At 44.4% G+C, this 24,849-nt stretch overlaps 1 protein-coding gene across 4 annotated transcripts in view; it reads left to right on the forward strand.

Annotated features, from left to right (window-relative positions):
- The window catches only part of SPATA13 (spermatogenesis associated 13), a 268,070-nt gene that overhangs the window by 148,692 nt on the left and 94,529 nt on the right, over positions 1-24,849 (forward strand). Inside the window, exon 1 of one of the 4 annotated variants that reach the window (XM_082435523.1) lies at positions 22,353-22,468. The exons of the other annotated variants lie outside the window; for them this stretch is intronic. Within the exon in view, the coding sequence (XP_082291649.1) occupies positions 22,442-22,468 (27 nt within the window). The 5' untranslated portion in view covers positions 22,353-22,441. Of the gene's footprint in view, positions 1-22,352; positions 22,469-24,849 lie in introns of those variants that run through there. 4 annotated transcript variants of the gene reach the window in all.

Consider the following 24,849-nt stretch of genomic DNA (forward strand, 5'->3'; position numbering starts at 1 on the left):
CTCAGGACATCTTTTGCTCTGGTCAGATCTGAGCTGGACCCCCAATTCTCTCTCGGGGTTCAGCCATGGGGCTGGGGATCTCTAAGAGGACCCTGCCTGCTAATCTGGGAGAGGGAGGGGCCAGCCTTTTCCCTCCCATTAGAACCGTTACAGAGTTTGTTCCCGAAGCCTGGCAGGCTGTCCTTAGAGAAAAATAGAACTCAGGTCCAAAAGGACTAGATTGGAAGGTGTGGGCGGGTGAGATGCGGCCTGCAGGAAACTGGGATCTTTGCCCGCCATCTCTGGCAGGTGCGGGGGGGCTGGTGCCCCATGTTTGTTGTCTTAGAGCAGAGGGGGCAGGAGGCCAGGGAGGAGATGTGTTCCTGGTATCGGAACTTTGATCACAGGCTTTCCTGGCAATTACTGTTCTCCATAATAGAAGCAGCGAGCAGTCTTGTGGTGGAGTGTTAAAATTACAGTCACATTAAACAAGGTCAGGCCCTACTACGTCACCACCACGTGTGCTGTATAAAAAGAGAGAAGGCCCGAGTCCTAAAACCACTTAAACCATGTGGGCATTGAAACTTGTCCAGTTCGGATGTTGGGACTCTCTGCGGCTGAAAGGAAGAACAGCTTCAGAAAGCTTGCTCCCTTCCCCCTTTCTCTTTTATGTGCTGGATGCTGGGAATGGAACCAGCCCCTGCCCTGTGGAGGCTCACACTCTTTCCGGTGGGAGTGGTAGGCATGTGAAAGGAAAGACCTGTAGCAGGTGAGGGATCAGTTTATGGGGAGGGCGTTAGGTGAGCCCATGGGAGGCCGAGGATCCAGGAAGGCTTCCTGGAGGAGGAGCTAACCACAGCCAGGGCTGAATAGGAGTGTGCAGGTTGGGGGAGGGGCTGACAGAGGGAGGCATTGTAGCCTCGGGGGACAGAATAAGCAGAGGTGGGGACACGGACCCCAGCTTGGAGATGAGGGACCCTCAGACAATTCTGCCCATCATTCATGGCTGTTAACCATTTGCCCAGAGCAGTGGTTCTGCATCTGCATCAGCTGAGAATTTGTTAGAAAAGCAAATTCTAGGGCTCTCCCCTGGACCCGCCGAATTAGAGTTTCTGGGGTGTGTGTCTGTACTTTAACAGCCTTCCAGGTGATTCTCACACACGCTGAAGTGTGAGAACTAGTGCTTTAGAACGTATGTTTTCCAGACATCCTAAAAACAGCTGTTCTTCATCGCCACCTGGTTGTCCTTCAAAGTGACTGTGTTCCTGCCTAGTTGGACACGTCAGACCTCCCTCGAGCCATCAGCTGTCCAACCTTCTCGTTCTTCTCCACCGTGTACAACCTCACAATTTCTCTTGCCCACCCTGCTTCATTTCATCACATACTAGTAATTTATATTATTTCTATAACATGATTTCTTAGTGTTTGGCGGTTGTCAGGTAAACTGGGTTCAGGTCCCAACCCTGCTGCTTGCCCGCTGTGTGACCTTGGGGAGGCATTGACCTCTCTGCCTCAGTTGCCTTATCTGAACAATGTACATCATGGTACCCATATCTTCACTGAGTGTTTCAAACTTTGCTGGACGTTGGAATTACCTGAGGGGTCTTTAAGAAAGGTTGATGCCTGCTCCCATCCCCAAATATTGTAATTGGTTGTGGGTGTGACCTTGGCATTGGAATTTCCCAGGGGCAGTAAAGTTGGGGACCACGGTCACAGGCTGTGGTGCGAATGAGATAAGTCCCCACTTGCGAAGTGCTCAGAAGGGGGTCTGGCCTGGCTCTTCTGTCTGATGGGGGAGGGGAGGCTCTGTTGGTTCTGTGATGGTGGGGGAGAAGGCAGAGTTGTGTTGCTCGTTCTGTGAACACTTGTTGGATGTCGAGGGCCTGTCGGTTTGGGGATCTCCTGGTGACTCTGTCTTGTTCTGAGACTTAGGAGGTGAGGTAGCCCAGCACAGTGGGTCTCCAGGTCTGATTCTCTGGGCATCCGCTGGGCAGGACTACAGAGGTCCCGCGTGAACAGAGCACACGGGCCCCCACCCCCCGGGCAGCATTCCCAACACGGGACACCCTTTTCCCTCCTCTGTGCAGAATAACTTGAATTTTCGGAATATAACCAGCTTCTAAAATCATGAAGGAGCAGTGCTTTTCAGTGAAAATGGGAATCGGGCCCCCTAGGGTTCTGACCCTGCCCTAATCTGTCATTTGAACTTAGACGCCAGTTTTCTAAATTTATTTATTTATTTTTGGCTGCGTTGGGTCTTCGTTGCTGCGCACGGGCTTTCTCTAGTTGCGGCGAGTGGGGGCTACTCTTCGTTGCGGTGCACGGGCTTCTCATTGCAGTGGCTTCTCTTGTTGCGGAGCACGGGCTCTAGGCGCGTGGGCTTCAGTAGTTGTGGCACGTGGGCTCAGTAGTTGCGGCTCACGGGCTTAGTTGCTCCATGGCATGTGGGATCTTCCCGGACCAGGGCTCGAACCCGTGTCCCCTGCATTGGCAGGCGGATTCTTAACCACTGCATCACCAGGGAAGTCCCAGACGCCAGTTTTCAGACACACAAAACATCTCTGGACTTGATCTCTCTTTGGCACCTGAACTGTCTTCTAGGACAGTGGTCCCCAACCTTTTTGGCACCAGAGACTGGTTTTGTGGAAGACAGTTTTTCCACGGTGGGGGTGGGAGTTTTTCCACAATGGCTCAGGTGGTACTGTGAGCGAGGGGGGCGAGGGGGAGCGGCAGATGAAGCTTCGCTCGCTCGCCCGCCGCTCACCTCCTGCTGTGCTGCCCGGTTCCTAACAGCCCGTGGACCGGTTGGGGACCCCTGTTCTAGGATCTAAATGTCACTATGTTATAAATTATGTATTTCTAACCGTTATTTGAATAACAAACAGTCTTTTTGCATACCCTGTCCTGTCACATATTCATCCTACCTTCATTCATTGTTTTATTAATTCAGCAAATATTGATGAGTATCTGCTTTGCATCAAACACCAAGCTGGCAGTTTCATCCCTTCTTTCCTGTGGAAGAACAAGCGTATCTGTCAGCATGTAGAAAGTGTTTCTTTAGGTTTTCGTTCATAGCTGCAGCCTTCTCTCTACCTGTCTGTTTTGGTGACGTAATTACTCCACTTTTAATAATAGAACATCTGAAGGACATTTTTCATGTTGACTCCATGGGCCTTCTTTGAACCCTGCTGAGATTAATTAAATCAAACCCCATGCAACAATTATCCTAAAATATCCCGACAAGTTATTAAAATCCAGTTTGCCTGGAGCCCTGAGTCAGTGATCCACAGTCAGTACCCTCAGGATGAAATCCGCAATCCAGTTTAAGGTCTGGGGGTTTCTGATTTCTTTTAGTCCAGAGTCCGTCCTAGTGGTTTGGCCAAATTAATTAAAGAAATGAGAAACAGGGGAATTCATATCTCGAGTTTACTATTTGTTCTCTTTCTGTGGAAAAGTTAGATTCTGTTTTTGGTTTTGTTTTGCCGTGCAGGGCCTACAAGGACCTGACGTTTACTCTTAGGTTGCCCCTAGTACATTTAAATGTGTGTTGCAAATGGAGATAATTGATTCACTATATTTGTTCTGCTGCCTGATTACTAAGTGAAAATCTACCACCGGGGAAACTTTTGTGTAGCCAGCACACAAGTAGCTCAGTATTATGGTAAAGACTAGCCTCCATTGTGTGGTCTTAACATTATCAGTGGTGTTACCCACAGACTGAAGAGGCTTTAGAAATACAGGCCTTCACAGGAATTGCCCTGGCTTAAATATTCCATGGAGCCTTCTGAAATAACATCCCCCAAACCTTCATTTGAAACAATAAAGAAGGAGGGGATATATGAATATCTACAGCTTCAGTTATATCAAAAAGGATTAGGTATTTAAAATGAGAAAAGTTAAAAATGTATTTTAGCTTTAAGAATCTGAGGTTAAGGAATAATCCAAGATATATCGGGAAAAGTCAACAATATTCTTCAAAATGGTATGTTCTAAGATCTGCCCGACCTGCTTTCTCTGCTTGTTCTACCTTTGACTTTCCTGAAACAAACCTAAACTCCCCCGAGTGGACTGAGTGGCCCGTCTTGCTGAAGAGCCTGCTTGTTTCATCAAGTCCAGTCCAGCTCTGGCGTTGGAGTATCTCTCTGAGTCCTCAGGCTGCTCTGCCAGAACCGTGGTGTCGTGCACGTCCCAGAAAAGGATGGGGGACTTCACTGTTATGGCCCGGCTCCAGTTCTGGGGGGTGTGTGTGTGTGTGTGTGTGTGTGTGTGTGTGTGTGTGTGTGTGTGTGTGTGTGTGTGTGTGTAGGTCTAGGGTAGGGCCAGCCTGTGTGCTCTGCTGAGTCAGTGTGTCTTAGAACCAGTGACGTTCCCGCCTAAGTTGGGTCTAGACTTCTGGCCTCCCTACGAAATGAAGCAGTGGAAGTCTGAATAAGGAAAGTGGCAGCCTCTTTTGAAGATTCATTTTTTGATGACAAGTCATGGCAAGGTGTGAGGGAGAAGGCTGATTTGTAAACTTGCAGCTTGTGGAATTGGGCTGAATGTTGGGATTTTCTTTTTCTTTTCTTTCTTTCTCCCTTCCCTTCCCTTCCCTCTTTTCCCCCCGTACCGTGAGGCATGTGCGATCCTAGTTCCCCCCGACCAGGGATCAAAGCCACGCCCCCTGCCGTGGAAGGGCGGAGTCCTAACCACTGGACCGCCGGGGGAGTCCCTCTATTCGTGTTTTCAACGGTCCTCACCCGCCAGCATCAGTGTCAACAGCTCCGCTCACGGTTGAGCCGTCTGAAGGCAGACCCTGTGCCCAGGCTCAGCTCTTGAACTGCCGCGTGCCTGGCAGAGTGTCCTGTGCTCGTGGATGATGACTGCGCACTGGGACGAGGGACGGTCCATCCATAAACGCGGTCGTGCTTCTGGCCGGGGGAGGCGCTGGCGTTGTCCAGTCTCGGCCAACTCCTTCGCTCCAGCCTCGCCTTCCGCCTTCCCTTGTGAGATTCGGCGTTGGGCTGGAGGGGAGTGACGTACGTTAACCTCCTCTGGACTTCCTCTCAGGCTAGGATCTTCTGCTCCCAGGGACGGGGTACCCCGAGGAATGGAGAGGGTGCGCCGTTCGTCCCCGCTCTCCTCCTCCATCTGCTGGTCTGCGCTTCCCGTGGCTCCACTCAAAATTAGGAAAAGTACTCAGGCCGAGAGAACACCGTCTGCCTTCCTTCTGATACAGAAGTAATCTCGTCGGAGGAAGCAGGAACTCTCCCTGCTTTTCCTAGTCTTTATTTCTAATCTGACCCCTCATCCAAGGTGCTCACCCTGAGTGGGTGCCGACCCGGAAGCCTTCAAGTGGGACACGGAAGCAAGAATATTCTAGCATTACAAGATCAGCGCCTGCAGGTGGACAGTCAAAGCGTACAGTACCACTGCCGCTGCCTAAAGATGTGCGAGTTGGTAGCGTGGCTACTTACATTCTCAGACTAGCACATCTGAAGGGAGTTTATCACACTGATTTCCTGGGGGCTGTTTCCAAGCCTGCTGAGATTAATTAAATCAAACCCCATGCAACAACTATTCTGAAGCAAAATGGCTTATTAAATTCCGGCGCATATGCTGGATTACTGAATTTGTATTGTCCAACTAGATGATTATGTTTTTGTTTGTTTCCTACTATAGGACTTTAATATCCTTTTTTTTATTTCTGTGGGTGGATACAACCAATCTCTTTTGGTTATTCTTTCCTGCTGGGATGAGGTCTCTCTAGGGAAGAAGGAAATGCCTGCTGTCAGCAGGACAGGACTGTTTTCTAGGCTTTCCTGGAAAGTTGTTTCTGTAGAACTAGGTCTTTCTCTGCCCACAGTGCCTCTGTTTTTCTTGGGCTGGGGATTTTTAAGAAGGCTTTGTGTCAATTGGAACACTTGTCTTCTGAGATGAAGATAGTGGCCATCTGTGCAGATCGGTCCGGGAGGAACACAAGGTTGGCTCAGCAGGAAGGTTCCTGGTCCCTTGTCACCCGGACCCGGGGCAGCCACTCCTCTGTGTGTGCTTCTGGGTCAACTAAAAAGACCTGGGAAGCACTTCGGTCATTATTGAGAGAGGATTTTTTTTAAAAAACATAATGCTGTTGAAATCATGTGTATGTGTGTGTATGTGTGTGTGTGTGTGTGTATGTGTGTGTATTTTACTGTTTCTTCCAAACAGAAGAATTTCTTTTATGTGATTGTTTTAAAGAGAGCTGGTCATGCAGTGACCAGTTATTACACAAGACATGCCTGGTTAGTGAACTTTTCCTTGTACAAACTCACGGCTGCGGGATTCAGAAAGAATTAACTTGGAACACATTTCTCATGGGCTTTTAGATGGAAAGATATTTCCCCATTGGGAGGATCCCACAGCTTTCACCTTAGAGGAGTGAGAACTTCAGCCCTGTGTCGGGATCCACTCACTGAGGGCTCGGGAGGAGATCGGGGTGGTTTCGGGTTCCCAGGGCAGGGTGCCATCTGAGTGCAGAAGCCCTTGGAATGCGCTGCCCATTGGCTGCCTGTGTGCTCCGTGCTGCCTCGGCGAGAGGCAGAGGGAGATGGGGGAGTGGTGGCCCTCATCTCAGAACCTGCGGGACATATCTGAGCACCTGCTGCTTCCATGTGGAGGACCAGATGGTGGAAATGTTACAAGGGTGAGGTGGACGTTTTCAAAGAAGTGGTTATAGAGGGCTGGTAACTACGGTGATAGCCCAGCAGGGAGGTGGCCACACCTGCTTGCTGGTGCTTGACGGGGTATCTACGCGGGAATTCAGACAGACTTCTGGCATCTGTCCTGGGCTCTCCAGCTGAACCTGTCTATGTCAGTCATGAGGTTTGGATGGTCAAGGAAAGGTCTCTGTAAAATACCCAAGTCCTGGTGTTTGGTTGTGTGGAAGACGCAGCAGTGGTGCATAGGTGGTTTTCTTTAGCTGGACTAACATTGGTAAAAGTCAGCATCTGACCCAGAAGAGGCAAGTGTTGGCAGAAGAGAGTGGGAATTCGAGAGTTCAGGCAATGTGTAATTGTATTCGTGGAGAGTTTTAAATTCTTATTTAATTTAAAAAATTAAGCTTTTTTATTTTGAGATAATTATAGATTCACATGCATGGTAAAATACAGTGATATTTACGTGATATTGTACAACACCACAACCAGGATATTGACATTGATTCATGAAGCTAAATAACATTTCCATCACCAAGAGGGTCACTTGTGTTGTCCTTTTATTTCAAAAGTGTTATAAGATTCGAATCGTACAGTGTGTTAGGTATTGCTTTTCTTACCCAACACAATTCTCTGAAGATGATACTACTCCTTCTTTGGATATGGGCCTTGCATATATGTTCTCTGACTCTGCAGCTTGTCTCTTTAACCTCTTAACAGGGTCCTTTGCAGAACAAAAGTTTTTCATTTTGATGAGATCTAATTTATTGATTTTTTTCCTTTTGTGGATTATGCTTCTGGTGTCAAGTCTAAGAACTCTTTGCCTAGCCCTAGATCTTGAAGATTTTCTTCTGTTGTTTTTTAAGTTTTATAGTTTTACATTTAAGTCCATGACCCATTTGAGTTAGTTTTTGTATAAGGTGTGAGATTTAGGTTGTGGTTTTTGTGAAGTTTTTGTTTGTTTGTTTGTTTGTTTTTGCCTGTAGATGTCTAATTGCTCCAGCCCCTTTTTTGTTAAAAAGGCTATCCCTCTTCTGTTCAATGCCTTTTGCACCTTTATCAAAAATCAGTTGGGCGTATTTGTGTAGGTCTGTTTCTGAGTTCTCTTTTCTGTTGAATTTAGCTATGTGTCTCAGCCAATATTACAGTCTTGATTACTATAGCTATGAGTCTTGAAATTGGGTGGATTGATTCCTCCCACTTTATTCTTTTTCAAAATTGTTTTAGCTAGTCCAGCTCCTTTCCCTTTCTACATAAATTTTAGAATAATCTTATCATATCTACAAAAAAATTTTGCTGGAATTTGGGGAGAATTGACATCTTTACTATGTTGAATTTTCCAGTCAGTGAACACAATATGTCTCTCCATTTCTTTCATCAGCATTGTGTAGTTTTAAGCATGCAATTTCTGTTCATGTTTGCATAGATTTACACCTAAGTATTTCATTTTTTGGAGAACTTGTAAATGGTATTGTATTTTTTATTTCAATGTCCATGTGTTCATCGCTAGTATATAGAAATACAATAATATTTTTTTGGATGTTTAACTTGTATTATTTAACCTTGTAGAGCTCACTAATTAGTTCTAGGAGTCTTTTGGTAGATTCCTAGGGATTTTCTATGTAGACAGTCATGTCATCTGCAAATAGGGATGGTTTAATGTCTTCCTTTCTAAGCTGTATGCCTTTCATTTCCTTTTCTTGCCTTATCGCACTGGCTAGAACTTCTCATGATGTGTTGAATAAGAGTGGTGAGAGCAAAGTCCTTGCCTCTTCTTTCTGATCTTAGCGGGAAAGCATCCTGTCTTTTCACCATTAAGTATAATGTTAGCTGTAGGTTTTTGGTAAGTGCTCCTTATCAAGTTGAGGAAATTGCCCTCTATTCCATTTTTTTGAGAGTTTTTTTTATGATGACTGAATTTTATCAAATGTTTTTTCTATCGATTGATATGATCATATGATTTTTTTCTTTAGCCCGTTAATATAATGAATTATATTGATTAATTTTCAAACATTGAACCAGCCTGGGATCCCTGGAATAAACCCAAATGGAATAAACCCCACTTGGTCATGTGTATAATTATTTTTATATATTGTTGTATTCTCTTCTGTTTTATTAAGCATTCTTATGTCTATATTCATGAAGGATATTGGTCTGTCTGTAGTTGGGTTTTTGTATTTGTTTTCGTTTGTTTTTGGTGGTGGTGGTAGGGTACTATCTTTATCTGGTTTTGGTATGAGGGTAATACTAGCTTCATAAAATGAATAGAAAATGTCTTTCATTTCCTGGATGACAAAGGGTGGAATTGGTGTTAATTCTTTCTTAAATATTTGGTAGAATTCTTCAGTGAGAGCATTTGGGCCTGGAGATTTCTTCTTAGTTTTGAAATGACATATTCAATTTCCGTAAATGATTACGGTCTGTTGAAGTTATCATATTTCATATTGTGTGAATTGTGGTAGTTTTTGTTTCTTGAGCAAGTGGTCCATTTTGTCTAAGTTGTCCAATATGTGTGTATAGAGTTGTTCATAGTATTCCCTTATTATCGTTTTTTTTTTTTTAAAGAATCAATTTTATTTATTTATTTATTTTTGGTTGCGTTGGGTCTTTGTTGCTGCGCGCAGGCTTTCTCTCGTTGCACTGAGTGGGGGCTACTCTTCGTTGCGGTGCACAGGCTTCTCATTGTGGTGGAGTCTCTTGTTGCGTAGCACGGGCTCTAGGTGTGCGGGCTTCAGTAGTTGCGGCACGCAGGCTCAGTAGTTGTGGCTCATGGGCTTAGTTGCTCCTCAGCATGTGGGATCTTCCTGGGCCAGGGCTCAAACCCATGTCCCCTGCATTGGCAGGCAGATTCTTAACCACTGGGTCATCAGGGAAGTCCCCCCTATTATCTTTTTGATGTCTGCAGTGTCGGTAGTGTGTTACCTTATTTCATTCCTAATATTGGTATATTGTGTCTTCTTTTCTTTGTTCTTTGTCAACCTTGTTAGAAAGTTTGTAAATTTTATTACTCTTTTAAAAGAACCAGCTTTTAGTTTTACTGATTTTTGCTGTTTCTCTGTTTTCAATTTCTTTTATATCTGTTCTTGCCTTTATTATTTCTTTCCTTTGCTTGCTTTGGGTTTATTTTGCTCTTTCTCTAGGTTCTTGAGGTGGGAGTTTAGACTACTAATTTGAGAAGTTTCTTATTTTCTTATGTATTTATTTAATGCTGTAAATTTCTCTCAGAGCACTGCTTTAGCGGTGTTCTACAAATTTTGATATGTTGCATTCTCATTTTCATTTTCATTTGGTTAAATGTATTTTTTAAATTTCTCCATAGACTTCCTCTTTGACCTGTGGATTATTTAAAATTGTGTTGTTTAGTTTCCAGATGTTTGGAGATTTTCCTTTTATCTTTCTGTTATTGATTTCCAGTTTATTCCATTACGGTTGGAGAATACATTCTGTATGATTTCAGTTCTTTAAAAATTTTTGAAGTTTATTTTATAGCCCAGAATATTGTCTGTCTTGATCTGTGTTCTATGTGTATTTGAGAAGACTGTGTATGTTCTGTTGCTGTAGGGTGGAATGTGCTATAACTGTCTAATCCTGTTGGTTAATGCTGTTAATCCTGCATTGGCGTGTTTTGTTGTAGTGATGTTAATAGTGATTATTTGTTTCTTACTTTTGTTTTTTTCTGGTGAGGGAAGGGGAATGAGGATTAGACAGTGAAGAATTTGAAATCATATTGTCTGGCAAGAATAAGGAGACTAAAACTGCATATTGCCAATTTAGGGTGACTTTGACAACCATCCAAGGAAAGAGTAGAGTTTATATTCTCTGTTGAATATGTAGGTACCAGAGGGCCAGTTTATTACACCATTGTTTCAGGATTAGAAAGTCTGAAGAAAACCATGCTTGATCTCAAAATTAGAGGTCAGACAGCTAAAGTTGCTGACCAGGACTGGAGGAAAAGGATATATTTCAAGGTTGTTTACATTACTTCTTGTTGAATAGTATTTATTAGTTAACTGGCTTATTGCTTATTAAGTATTCAATCTTTAATTAGATCTAGAGCAGAGTCATGGGTTATTGACATAAAAGCTATATTATTAATCTATTCTAAAAAGTTTGTTATGTAATTCCTCTATTCCAGACGTGGTGTTAGTTCCTGAGAATATAAAAATAAACTAGAGATACATGGACTTAAGTATTTTTGATTCTCCCACAGAAGAAAAACCTAGAAATCTCAATGGCTTCCACAAAGACTGATTACTGAAAAACATAAGAATAAATTAAACCTTGAAGATGATTTTAGTTTCAGATGCTGCAACTTAAATATGAAAAACAGTATTAAATATGCTGTGCAGGGAAACTGTTTTATTACATGGTTGCATAGTCACTTTCAGTTAAAAGCCTGGCATTTCTTGCAGGTCTTCTGTGTGCCAGGCACTGTAGTGAGTGCAGGAGATCTGGCTTTGCTTAGCCCCTGGTGTACTCTTTCTTTCTTAAGTCTGATTGTTATAAAGATAGAGGCCAAGTATAAATTTCTTAAACCTTATATACATTTTTATGTATTATTTCTTAAGAAATAGGAGCTTCCATGTATACTGAAAATTTTTATTTACATCATTTTTTCAGTAACACAACTATACAAAGAATATCTACATAAGTCATGTTGAATTTAAATACAAACAGATCCGGTATCAGTGTCAATACTGAAGTTACCTCACATCGTTTTGTAAACACACTATTAGTTTAACCTGTTTAACCAGGTATAATTATAGAAGGGCAGCAAAGACCTTGGTCTATTACTTTTCATGTGACACAACAAAAAGTGAGAAAATACAGTTAAATGTATCATAGTATTTGCTTTCTTTTTCCCAGTGACATCACAGTTTCCCTTTAATATCTCTTTTTCAGATCACGAAAACATGTTATTCTCCCAGAAAACCAGTTGCTTTGATTAATGGGGCCAGGCCAGTCCAAGGACAGATTAAGCACACAGGAACCTGGCATGATCCCTGGAAATGGTCCTGTCTTCTTTCTGTCCCCTTGGGGCTCTTTAATTTAATCACCGTGTTTTCTGTTAATTCTCTAAAGAAGTTCCATATATCTAAATAAATGGTAGATGATTGGTTGATAATCTATTTTTGATATTTTACTTTTATTTTGTATTTAAAAAAATTTTTATGGGGAATTCCCTGGTGGTCCAGTGGTTAGGACTCCGCACTTCCACTGCAGGAGGCCCAGGTTCAGGGAACTAAGATCCCACAAGCAGCGTGGGGCGGCCAAAAAAAAAAGATTTTATTGAAATACAGTTGATTTACAATGTTGTGTTAGTTTCAGGTGTACAGCAAAGTGATTCAGTTATACATACATATATAAACATATATATTCTTTTTTTACATTCTCTTCCATTATAGGTGGTTGACAGACTATTAATTGTTAAAAAATAACAAGCTCATGCTTTATTGTTTATCATTTTATTAACAAGCCTCCTCCTTTCTTCCTAGTATAAAAAGAAGCGGAAAATGGTCTATTCACCTTCTTTGTTATTCCTCAGTTAATCACAGCATGGTGGACGTGGACACCGCTGTACTTCCCTGATTCACCATTATTTTTAACTGTGACATTAAGTTCTTAGAGATATTTGGAAGAAAGTGATCAAATGCCTGTATAACGATTCAGGCATGTATCCGTTGGTCTGGCTGATACGGTTTGCCTTAGATAAATCACGTAACTTCTTTGAGCCTTGTTTCCCTGTCTGTGAAGTGAATCTGGCTGATCATAAGGGACCCTGCCTATTTAGTTATGGCTGTTTTCACTGTCATCTCTGGCTGGTCTCTGAGCTCCAGTGGGTAGAGAGCTGTGGCCGGTGGTCTTTGTATCTGTGACAGCCCCAATGCTGCAAATGCGTTTGCCTTCTGGGGCCAGGCATGTAACAGGAGCTATGCCGTTTGGATGGAAACTCGTAGGTTCTGCCTGTCGGGTCCCAAGGGAAGGTGGCCCAGTGTTAGCAAACTTTCTTATTTTCCAAGAGAATCCAGAAATCTTAATGCAAGTGAAATCTCTCTATTCTTTTTTTTAATGTTTTATTTATTTAATTTATTTTTGGCTGTGTTGGGTCTTTGTTGCTTCGTGCAGCCTTTCTCTAGTTGCGGCGAGCGGGGGCTACTCTTCGTTGCGGTGCGCGGGCTTCTCACTGCGGTGGCTTCTCTTGTTGCGGAGCACGGGCTCTAGGTGCGCGGGCTTCAGTAGTTGTGGCTCGCGGGCTCAGTAGTTGTGGTTCGTGGGCTTACTTTCTCCGTGGCATGTGGGATCTTCCAGGACCAGGGCTCGAACCCGTGTCCCCTGCATTGTCATGTGGATTCTTAACCACTGAGCCACGAGGGAAGCCCGAAATCTCTCTATTCTTAAATATTGAAAATGAATTCGGTTTTTAAAAAACTCCCCGTGTAGGCCAAAATGGCATGAGAGCTATGAAATTCAAGCTGAAAACCCGTGCTTGCCAATCCTGAGCGTGCTTTTAAAAATGCGTGTTGAATTAGCAACAGTTCACTGAGCTGCTTTATGATATGGCTGCCACAAATAGAGATCTTTTAGAAACGTCTGAGAAACATGCATCTGTCTTCTTGTAGTAAGAGCTTGTTTTACTCCACAATTATGACATTACTTGTTTTTTTTTTTAATTTTTATGTTATATTGAAGTACAGTTGATTAACCATGTTGTGTTAGTTTCAGGTGTACAGCAAAGTGATTCAGTTATGCATATACATGTATCTATTCTTTTTCAAATTCTTTTCCCATTTAGGTTATTACAGAATATTGAGCAGAGTTCCCTGTGCTGTACAGTAAGCCCTTGTTGGTTATCTATTTTAAATATAGCAGTGTGTACCTGACATTACTTGTATATAGTGATTAACAGTACTAGTAATAACAAGTACCATAACAAGCATGCCTACTGTGTGCCATGCGGTGCTGGGAGGGCATTATTCTCTGCATAAGAAAGATGCACATATTGAAGATCAGAAAGTTTAAATAATGACCTGAGCTGACACATTCTGTCTAATGGCTGAGCTGAGATTGTAACCCTGTGGTTCATTCTTCACCATTCCTGCCTGTTACCACCTTCTTACTCTATTAAGAATGAATGAACTGCACGCCTGAAACTAACACAACATTGTTAATCAACTATACTCCAATATGAAATAAAAATTTTTAAAAAAAGAATGAATTGGCACCACAGCAAAGCCACCAGCCTCATTTGTTTCTTTTTTAAACAGTTTTATTGAAATATAATTGGTATACACATACTACTATATATAAAATAGATAACCAATGAGGACCTACTGTATAGTACAGGGAATCATACTCAATATTTTGTAATAACCTATAAGGGAAAAGAATCTGAAAAAGTATAGATAGATATGTATAACTGAATCACTTTGCTGTACACCTGAAACTAATACAACTACAATTGAAAAAAAAAAGAAATATAATTGACATACTGTGCCACTCATCCATTTAAAGTGCAGAATTAAATTGTTTTTATTATATTCACAGAGTCATGGGACTCATCCCCACGGTCAATTTTAGAACATGTTCATTGCCCCAGAAAGAAACCCCCATGCCCACTAACAGTCACTCCCCTTTCCCCTCAGACCCCCAATTCTTTGTGCAATTAGTTACCAATAAATAATGACTGTTAGAACTGATGGCTTAAGCTCCTTTTAAAGAATGAAGCTGATATTAGCCATATTTTAATATTCATATTTAATATTTATCTAGTATTAACCATATTCTAGTATTTGTTTGAAATAATAGATGATTTGGTTCAGTATATGAAATTTTAACAGCTGATTAGCTGAAATTTTTCCTCATTAAATTCTTTGACAAAGGAGTACTCTTTTTTTCTAATAATTCTTTGGAATGTCTCTGGAAGCTGTTGTAAAAGAATGTAATTTTCCCTTGAGGAAATGCCTAAGGTCATGAGCTCCAGAGTCAGCCAGCCTGGGCCCAAGTTCCGGCACTCACTGGCGCATGATTTTCCCCGCTTCCTGATTGTCGCCCAGGATCCTAGGGCCAAGGTCCTAGGGCCTTTCCGAGGGTTCAGAGAGGTTCTCCATGAGGGGTACTTCACACAGGAGCTGCGTTTAGTAAGAGCTGAGGGTTAAGTGATTGTGTTCCCGTATTTGTCATCAGTACCTGCTATAGCCTCGCAGCCGATACATGTCTGAGTGAAAAGTTGCGTTGAAATTATTAACCTACTTGTGGAAAACTCCTCTTCGGTTTCTTTTTTTTTTTTTTTTCCCTGTAGGAGGAATCCCGCCTTGGGAAGGAAGCCTGGCTGGGTGACATGCAAGCTATTTCTAGAAAGGCTGAGTCTTCCCACCACCCTTAGTGTAAAGATGAGATTAGCGTGACTTCAAATGCTATGGTTTTTATGGTCCTGTCTTTATCCTTCCTTAAGCTGTATCCCTTAATTTTTCAAAACCTTCATTTCTAGTAGTTTTGGGTGCTACTAATGGGGTTATAGTTTGCCGTGCAGATTTTATCGGCATTAGAAAACTCACTGTTGTTCTGCATCGTTAAGCAGACCCATTAAACAAGGCCTAGTCCGTCCAAACGCACCCGACAAGACCCCGGGGGACGGGCTGGGGGTGTGTACCACAGTGACCCGCATGTTGTGGCACTGTTCTCCGTGCTGGCGGGGGGCCTCACAGGGGGCGAGGGGCACCGTGATTGTCATTGCTGCATTTGGGATCGGGTTTTATGGGGCTTCTCAAGAAAGACATCTACTCACATATATTTCCTGCTCATGGTAACTGGCCAGCAAAGGTAGAGAAAGATTTGTACATGCACACGTGACTTCCTAGCAATAAGGTTAAAGCCTCTCTTTTTTTTTTTTTTTTGAGTTATTATTTCCAGTACTCGCTTGGGTTCTTTCTCTTACTGAGTCTAAATCTCTTCATTTCGTTTTCTTTCATTTGTATGTTGAGGTTGTTTTAGCAGAGGACTGAGTGTTTCAAAAATCACATAAATTGAACACACATTTTTCACCTATAAGTCAAATATAATGAATGCAAACTTCCTTCCATGTAGACATAACTCTTCCCTGTGGAAAATGCCATCAAGGCAAACCAAGGTTGGTGGCAGAACTAGAAACATCTGACCAGGCATCCTCACTCCTTAAACTTAGTACCCGAAAAAGCGTCGTGTCCAAAAGTTGGAACTCCTTCTACGTCGAAAGTTTTCAGAGATCCAGATCAAGGCATGTATTACTTTATAACGCTCTCCATTGGCTGACGGTGGCCTTACCTGTTGGTGCACCTGGCCTGGGGGAGGAAGAGAGGTGACCTGCATTGCTCTCCACACTGGGATTGGAAATTTAGAGCATTCGTTCAAATCCTGATCTTGCCCTGTGCGATTTTTAAAATGATCATGTAAGCATCCTCTGAAATGGTGCTACCTGGGTTTTTCATATATTGGTTCACTTCCTACATACAACACAGTGAGCAGACATTAGTACTCGCACCCTGTGAAGGAGACTAAGCTCGGGGAGGTTAGGTAACTTGTTAAAAGTCACCCAGAAAAGCTAATTTCCTTCACAGGACTGTTGTGAGAAGTTACATAAAGTACTAAGTGAAGAGTCACTAGCTGCTGCTTTTTTTTTTAAACGTATTAAAAATCATTCAGTTTTATTAATTAACATATATTAAGTTCCCACATAGCCTAAATAAACCTTTAACAATCCACCTGTGATTCTCTATCAAAATAAAGATTACAGGAATTCAGAAGGATTCTTGTTCTTCTGGTAGAATGATCTGAGAAATGTGATTTCTATGGTTTACAAAATGGAGGCTAATTATTTAGTAAACAGGGATGTATTATACATTAATTTTATAACATCTTATGGAAGAGTTACCTATCCTTTTCTTGGATATCGATGAAGATGTATTTATTTCAAACATGCCAACTAATATTCAAGACTTCTATCCATTGATTTAGTGAATGTTTATCAGGATTTTAATGAACTACCATCTTTTTATCCTAAAAAGCAATTTAAAATTTAGAATGATCCTCTGTCTTAGTTGAATACAAAGAATGATTCCCTGAACGCTTAACTAATGGTGATCTATAGGAATGTTTTAAATCAATGACAAACATCATCTCCATTTAGATTTTCATTGTACATTTTACATTACAGTGTCTTTAAACATCCATGGGGAACTAGATATAAAAGATTCCCACCTAATATAGAAGGACTTCTCTTATCTTTGAGGTATCCACAGTCAAAAACCTGAGTTTACATTCACACTAGAAAGAAAGGCATGTAGTAATTTGAGAGTTGAATTATATTCATTATTGTTTTCAAATCACCTCATATAATGACTGGCTCCTTCTTTATTCATGGCAGTGTTGACCGCCATGTTTGAATGACTGATTTTGAAGAGGTATCTGGTATCTGTGCTCACTGAGAATGACTCATTTTGAGAAATCAGTGTTAAACTCCTTTGAATGTTGAAATTCCCAACAGAAAATCCTCTGGGAAGAATTTTTGGTTCTACCCGAACCCAAGTAGTCAGACTGCTTTTGTCCTGCAGCCCAAACGATGCAGCTGAACAGAGCCGCCCCTGTTGACTGGGTCACAGGTGGGCCCAGCTGTCACCTGTCCACACACCCTCCGCCTGGTCCCAAGCAAGCACCCTCCCACGTATGGGAAAGAGGGGGAAACGCACAGATAGGGCCAGCGCAGTGCCAAGGTGATCACATTCTCATTGTTGTTGCTAGTTTGCGTTTTTCTGGAGTGTATATTTAACTTGTTGATTTTTTTTCTCTCTGATGTGTAATTGTTGTTACACATTAACTTAATGCCAGGCAGCAGCATGAACCTACGAATCACACTGGTGGGTTTTTGTGTTCTGTGCAGGACAAAGTTCAAAGCTCTGATAATTTCATGGTCTGAGCTCTCCTGCTGAGCAACCAGGACCTAAAATAAATTCATCCCTACTGTGGTGTGACCTCGGTGGTGGCCTTTTGAAGACTTGGAAAGGTAGGATGGGTCCAGTCTGCCGTTCTTAAATGAAATAGTTCTTTCGTTATCTTAATGGAGATCGGAGTGAAAGGAAAACCCATTGTTTTATTTTTGTTCTGAGTTTAAGGTCACGTGGTAGCGTGTACCAAAAGTAAGCATTGCTTTACTGTTACAGAATTTGAGTGGATATATGAGTTGTTCCCCAGGAAATAAATCACACCTTTCAGGGCAGGCGCTGGGAATCAGTCTTTCGAAAAGTGTATTCATTTTACATTATGTTTTGCTTCTCCAGGGGACCTACTCTGTAATTGTATTTGTTACCAATTTGGGCATTTCCCCCTTTTATGTAACTTAATATAAGCCTTCCTAGTAATGGAGACCAGAGCACCTCACTGTGACGTGTGTTTGTGGCACTGAGTAGATGCTAGTTTGTGTGACCAAGTGCTATACAGTAAATGCTTTTGTTTATAACTGTTCCCAGCACACATGACAGGCACTAGGTAAAATTTTATTGCTTGCTTTATGAAAGATTTTTTTCACAAGGGATTTTATTTATTGGCAATGTTCTGCCACGGGTATGATTTTTTTAGGGGCCTATAATTTAGATTTTTCTGATTCAAGGCTATAATTTACTCTAAAGCTACTTGGAAATCCATTCTGTAAGAAATAAACCAATGCAGAGAATTAAGGGACTGAGATTTGCAAGGGCCAAATTAAGTTAGGACTTTGATTTTACCTCTGGAAATAATTTACTTCTTCAATTTTGAGTCCATTAGTAGCCTGTCATTTTTGACATCATGATTATTGACAATTCTGCATATCTAGTCTTTGAATATGCTCTCATTTCAGAAACCTTAAGCAAATCATTGGTCTCAACATACAAGGCATGGCATTTTAGAGATCGTATGAGGCATTTTATTGAAAATTTCTGATTACCTGGATTTAACAGTTTCTTCCAGAGAAACAGAACTGAAATGAGAGAGCGAGAGAGACCGAGAAGTTGACTGGCTTTAAGGAATGAGCTCATACAGTTGCAGGGCTGGCAACAGCACAGTCTACAGGGCAGCTCGCCAGGCTGGAGAGTCTAGCAGGAGCTGATATCAGTCTTGCCCCAAAGGCAATCTTGAGGCTGACTCCCTTTCTCTTTGGGAGACCTCAGTCTTTTAAGGCCATCTACTGACTGGATGAGGCCCACCCACATTATGGAGGGTCATGTCATCTGCTTGACTCAAAGTCTCCTGATTTAACTGTTCATCATATTTTTAAAAAGTGCCTTCACAGCAACATCTAGACTAGTGTTTGACCAAATAACTGATACCGTGGCCCAGCCAAGTGGACACGTGACATTAACCATCACCGCCGCCAAGTGGGGAGATATAGATATGACAGTTTACCTGTGTGGATGATAAAAGGTTCTCTTTCCTCCACCTGCCCGCATGATGTGGAGTTAATTTCAAAGTAAAAGTGGAAAATTAGAAAGCTGGGGAGTAACCACAGGAAAATTCGATGGCTCAACAGTGATTAGAAACGGGAAGTGTGACTAAGGACAGGAGGGGAGGACACGTCAAGGATATGCCAAGGTCACGTCCTGTGGCTGCAGGGGCTGAAAGTAGCCTTCGGACAGGGAAGGGTGACAGGGAAGGGTGTGCAAGGTGGAAGAGCAGGGGCAACGGCCCAGCAAAGGTGATGCCCCAGTGCCCCAGAGCCCCAGAGCCCCAGACCTGCACACAGACGGAAGCTCAACAACGCGCCCTGACTTAAGGCTCCAGCAGAAATGATTTTCGGTTGGCATCAGGGTCTGAGTCAGGCCGCTGTGCCCAGCCCCCTCGCTAGAGAGAAGTTACCTTTCAGGATTTTGCAGCCTTAAATTTCAGGAAGTGAAAGCGAAGCACAGTAATTGAGTGGGCACATTAATTTTCTGCATGGAAAACACAGGTTTTAGAGAGAAGGGCTCCACGGGGCAATTTGTTTGAAATGGGCAACAGAACTATTGGAAAAAATCCATCAAATGGAGAGAAAAAGAAAGCAATTCCGAGAGATAGGGTAGGAAATCATAGTGCCTTTGGCTTTTGTGCGTCCTGGGGAAGTTCTAATTGGCTAATTTATCAAGAAAGCGATTCCATTTCCACAAAGTCACACTTCGTCTGCTGTTCAGTTAAAAGGGCCTTGGTGTGGGTCAGATGGGTAGGAGCGGGTTTGTGCAAACGGGGCAGAATCAACAAAGAGCTTTTTATTAATCCTTTTCCTTCGGGAGGCCCTTCCAGCAGACGCTGAGCTCTACATTGTGACACTTTGGCAGCAAACTCCTTTTTTCAAAGCAGCGTCACCTGTGCTGTCACTGGTCACAGGCTCCCAGGCTTTCAGACCCATGAATTCCTTCACTGTCCCAAGAAAGGGGAGAGTGCCCAACCTCTTTTTCTGAGGCCTCAGGGTGTGCGGGGGCCATGCCCAGAGGCCACTGAGCTCGCTGTGGCCCCCGAGGGTCCGGTGGCTGCCTTTCTGAGTGGCCCCAGCTGGCTCTGGTTCTCAGCCAGCCGCGCTGCCCAGTGTCCCTGCGGCCTCCTCCTACAGAGTCTGACAGAGGCCTGGAGAACAGCCGCCCCTCTCCTCCCCCTGCGCTTACTTCTAGTCGATATAATTTTTTAAAAAAATACATTTATTTATTTATTTATGTATTTTTGGCTGTGTTGGGTCTTCGTTTCTGTGCGAGGGCTTTCTCTAGTTGCGGCAAGCGGGGGCCACTCTTCATCACGGTGCGCGGGCCTCTCACTATCGCGGCCTCTCTTGTTGCGGAGCACAGGCTCCAGACGCGCAGGCTCAGTAGTTGTGGCTCACAGGCCCAGTTGTTCCGCGGCGTGTGGGATCCTCCCAGACCAGGGCGCGAACCCGTGTCCCCTGCATTGGCAGGCAGACTCTCAACCACTGCGCCACCAGGGAAGCCCTAGTCGATATAATTTGATGTAATTTGATGTACGTCATCCAAGTAGTGAAAGTATACTCCGGGTTAAATGGTGATCTCCGAATTTTCAAATCGACGGCCTCTTGTCGGTACTCCTGGATTCTCTGCAACCATGGCCTGTCGATCGGCCTCCTCGAAGCTCTGCTTGGTGGCCGCGCACCTGCCCGCCTGGCTCTGCCCCGCCCCCGCTCCCCAGCGCGCTGAGGGCACGTCCTTCACCATGTGGGGCCCTGGGGCCCTCCTCCCCCTCAGCTCCAGCCGTTCACTCACTCCGCACATCCCGGGACACCGGGGGGCTCTTCTGAGTCAGGAACCAGTTCTGTGCACGTCTTCTGTGGCGGCAGAGCCCAGCCACCAGCTCTCAGAGGGCCGTGTCCCCTGCCTCGGGCTCCAGGGGACAGAGATGGTCTACCCACTCCCGGGGCCTGGTGGGGGAGGAGAGGCGCGGGAGGCGGGTCTCGGCGGAGTTTGAGAGGCCCCGTGGCCGCGGAGGCCTCCGTGCGGGGGGACAGCGCAGACCTGCGAGCCGCGGGCGGACTGAGGTGCAGGGCGTCCGCACGGGGCCGGATGGGAGAGTCCTGTTCCGCCTGCTGCTTTCTGAACACCCGGCTCGGGGCCTCGCACGTCCCGGGAGTTCCTTACGGTTTGTGAAAGTCGGTGCGAGTCAGGGCGGGTGTGAACCTTGAGGGCCCGAGGACCAGGCTGCGGAGGTTGACTTTCGACCCGGGAAGGGGCGGGAGCGTGGCAGGTGCTGGCTGTGACTGGGGACACACTTCAGGACCTTTCCCTGAGGACATGGCATTGAGTGTGGAACGGATGGAGAGCAGGAAAATGATCACAGCTCTTGGTGAGCAGTAGCGCAGCCCGAGGCCGGGGGCGCGGGTGTGGACGTGGACACAGAGACCCGGGGGTGCGGACGGGAGACCGGTGAGGACATGGGGGGGGAACGTGGGGTGTTCTCCAGCCATGGGTGTGGACAGCGGGGAGAACGGGCAGCGTTAGCAGGGGACGCTGGAGGTCTCCTTGTCTCGGGGGCTGCTGAGAAGAGGCTGTGGGTCCTGGTGGAGACGCCCCTGGTTCTTAGGAGAGTTCCTCCCCGAGCAGGGAAGGGGGTGCGGTGAGTGGCCCCTCGGGCGCACGGAGCTGGAGAAACCCCCGTGTGGAACAGAGGGCAGCTGATGAGGAGTTGAATAGACGGGAGCAGCGCCAGGTAGAGCAGCGGCCGGGGCGTGCCAGGAGCCTGGGGAAGAGCGGGGGTCACGGTGTCCCAGGCTGCGGGGCAGTCGGGGGGGAGGTGGGGAGGGCGCCTTTGGTTTGGTGCCGGGCAGTAGTAGCACGTCGGCAGTAGTATAGCAAGAGCGGTTTCCAAACGCAGCGAGGCAGCGGCAGGAGTAAACGGGCAGCAGTTCCCCCCACCACGGACAGTCCTCTGTCGAGGGCTCCGCACGCACACGCGTGCTGGGTGATGGAGCTACAGCGACGGGCAGGGCTCATGTAGCCTGGTCCCTCGTAGCGTTTCCGAGCAGCGAGGTGAGATGAGTCAGCAGGGAACGGGGATCCGTTGAGAGAAGTCCAGACGGGAGGGGTCCTGAGGACCGTAGGGACACAGGAGAGGGGCGGGAATTGGAGAAGAGAGTGTGGGAGCCTCAGCTGTGCGAGTGTCTGGTCCATCTTCCCACCTACAGGCCCTCGTTTTAGGCCCTGACGGCGCCTCATGGGTCTCCACTGCCTCTGGTTACGTGGGCTCCGGCAGCTTCCCCCGAACATGGAGAGGGTCCTCGAAGAACAGATTCTAGAGTGGTGAGACCCCAGTTGTACATGGAGCTGAAATGCACGTTATGTCGGGTGAGTGCCCGTAGACGCGGTGGTTTAAATGTGCATTTCTAGGTGTCCTGAACTTTTGTCATTCAGAACAGGATTTTTTTTTTAAAAAAAGAAAGGAAAGCTCATGTAGCTAACATCACGCTGAGATTTCTCTTTCCCTTCTGGCCTGCAAGAGCAGGGCAGGACCTGGAGAGGAGAGTCCGGGCCCTTTGCTGGAGGAGGAGCAGCCCTGCGAGAGTCGGGACGTGGCCGGCGGGGGGGACGCGGCTCTTGATACTGCGGTAGTTGGTTCCTGTGGACATCTGAGTCGTTCACGGACTGTGGCGTTGGATCACTGATTTTTCATCCAACCTCCCCCTCACGTGACTTTTGAAAAGACAGTTACTTCACGTCTTCTTAACCTGTGGCCGTTTTCGAACTGTGGTCCTTTGATGACTGCATCGGTGATATTCAGACTGAGTTGGTCACTGTGCTGAGTTGGGTTTCTTCTGTGGCCGAATCACTTGTTTGCTGTTTAAAAATTCTACCTACTTAAGGTATGTGGAGTCTTGACTTCACCGGCTGGGCGTGAGTCAATGATTTCGTCTGTACTGTCCAAGGACAGCTGCAAGATGTTTGCCTGTTGGAGCAGGAGATAAACCAGTGCACCTTGTAAGGGTGAATTATGGCTAAATTTGTGGGAAGAGGGCAGTGTAGCTTTCTGAAAGTTTCCCCATCCCCTCCCTCCAGCGCCAGCCTCTGGCAACCACTGGTCTGCTTTCAGTCTCCATGGACTTGCCTGTTCTTGACATTTCATAGAAATGGGATCACATAGTATATGGGCTGTTGAGACTGGCTTCTTTCACTTAGGATAATATTTTCAGTGTTCATCCATGTGTAGTATGTATTAGTGCTTCTTCTTGTGGCCAAATAGTATTTAGATCTACGGGTACATTATATTTGGTTTATTCGTGCATCATTGGGTGGATGTGTGGTTTGTTTCCACTCTTTTAACTCTTAGGAATAATGTTGCTATAAACATTCATGCGCAAGTCTTTGTGTAGACATGTTTGCGATTCTCTTGGGTAGATACCTTAGGAGTGGAATTGCTGGGTCGTATGATAACTTTGTAGTTCATATTTTTTGAGGAACTGCCCAACTGCTTTCTAAAGTGGCTGCACCAGTTTACATCCCCATCTGCAGTGTAAGAGGGCTCTGATTTCTCCATCTTTGTCAACACTTGTTATTGTCGAGAACAATACAGTATTCTAGCAAACTCCTAATTATTCAGGCACTGATTATCTGTGAGGTGGGTTTTCTAGGATTTTGGTTTCTCTTTCTTTCTTTGTCTTCCAAGCAACTGACCTGTTGGTTTCACTTCAACAATATCTAGTTTCACTTCCCTGGGGATAGGAGGGAACGTGGGAGACGTTAAACTGGTTAATGTAGGTACATATTAACACCTGTTAATAAGTTGGCCAGAAAGGTTTAAGGAGAAAGGCTGACTGTGTTAGCTTACATGATATTTTGGATTAATGGCAAGTAGCTCTCTGTAGGACCGGGGCTGTGTCCTGAGGTACTGTGATAATTTGTAAATTTTGTGTCTTCTTTAATGCAAGTATTGAAAATTAATTATTTTCCATATTATCTGAAAGACCACTGTATAGGGGAAACTGCAACTTAATTTTATCGCCTCTGTTTGCATTTGAATTTAATTTCTTGGTGCCAAGAAATTCAACTAAAGTGGCGGTACTTAATTTCATGCAGAGTTTTCAAGACACCTTAAGGGGTCTGGGGTAATATTTCCAAGAGCTTCCTGTGTTACTCAAATGTGGTGAGGGGGTGTCATGTTCAGTACCTCTCCGGTGTTTTCTGTGAAGCCCCCGTAACGATGGTGAGCAGGAAGACACGCTCGCTCCAACGGGGTGAAGGCTTGGCGTCAAGAGGTCCTTCGCCAGCGAACGTCACTGTGAGCTGTCAACTCCGGTCTTCAACAGTTGCGGAGTTTACATTCTGTCTCATGATGGACACAGAACAGATAACTGACATTTATCTTACTATAAAACCAAGTCTTAAAAAACAAAAGATCAAATAAAAATAGCTGCACCTTTCCACAGCACACTAAAAAATGCTCCAGTTTACATAGAACACATTTTTACTCCACGCCATTCATTTATTTAATAAATGTTTATTGGTCCCTGAACTAGGGATAAAAAAGTATAGAGATGTTATCCCTAATTTTTTTTCTTGAAGGATTTCTTTTCTTTTTTTTATCTGGATTTTTAAAAAATTGATGTATAGTTGATTTACATTGTTGTGTTAGCTTCAGGTATACAGCAAAGTGATTCAGTTATATATATATGTATAATATGTGTGTGTGTGTGTGTGTATATGTATATATTCTTTTTCAGATTCTTTTCCTT

The sequence above is a fragment of the Balaenoptera physalus genome (genome assembly GCF_965194825.1).
Source record: "Balaenoptera physalus genome assembly, chromosome: 18".
Taxonomy (NCBI): Eukaryota; Metazoa; Chordata; class Mammalia; order Artiodactyla; family Balaenopteridae; genus Balaenoptera; species Balaenoptera physalus.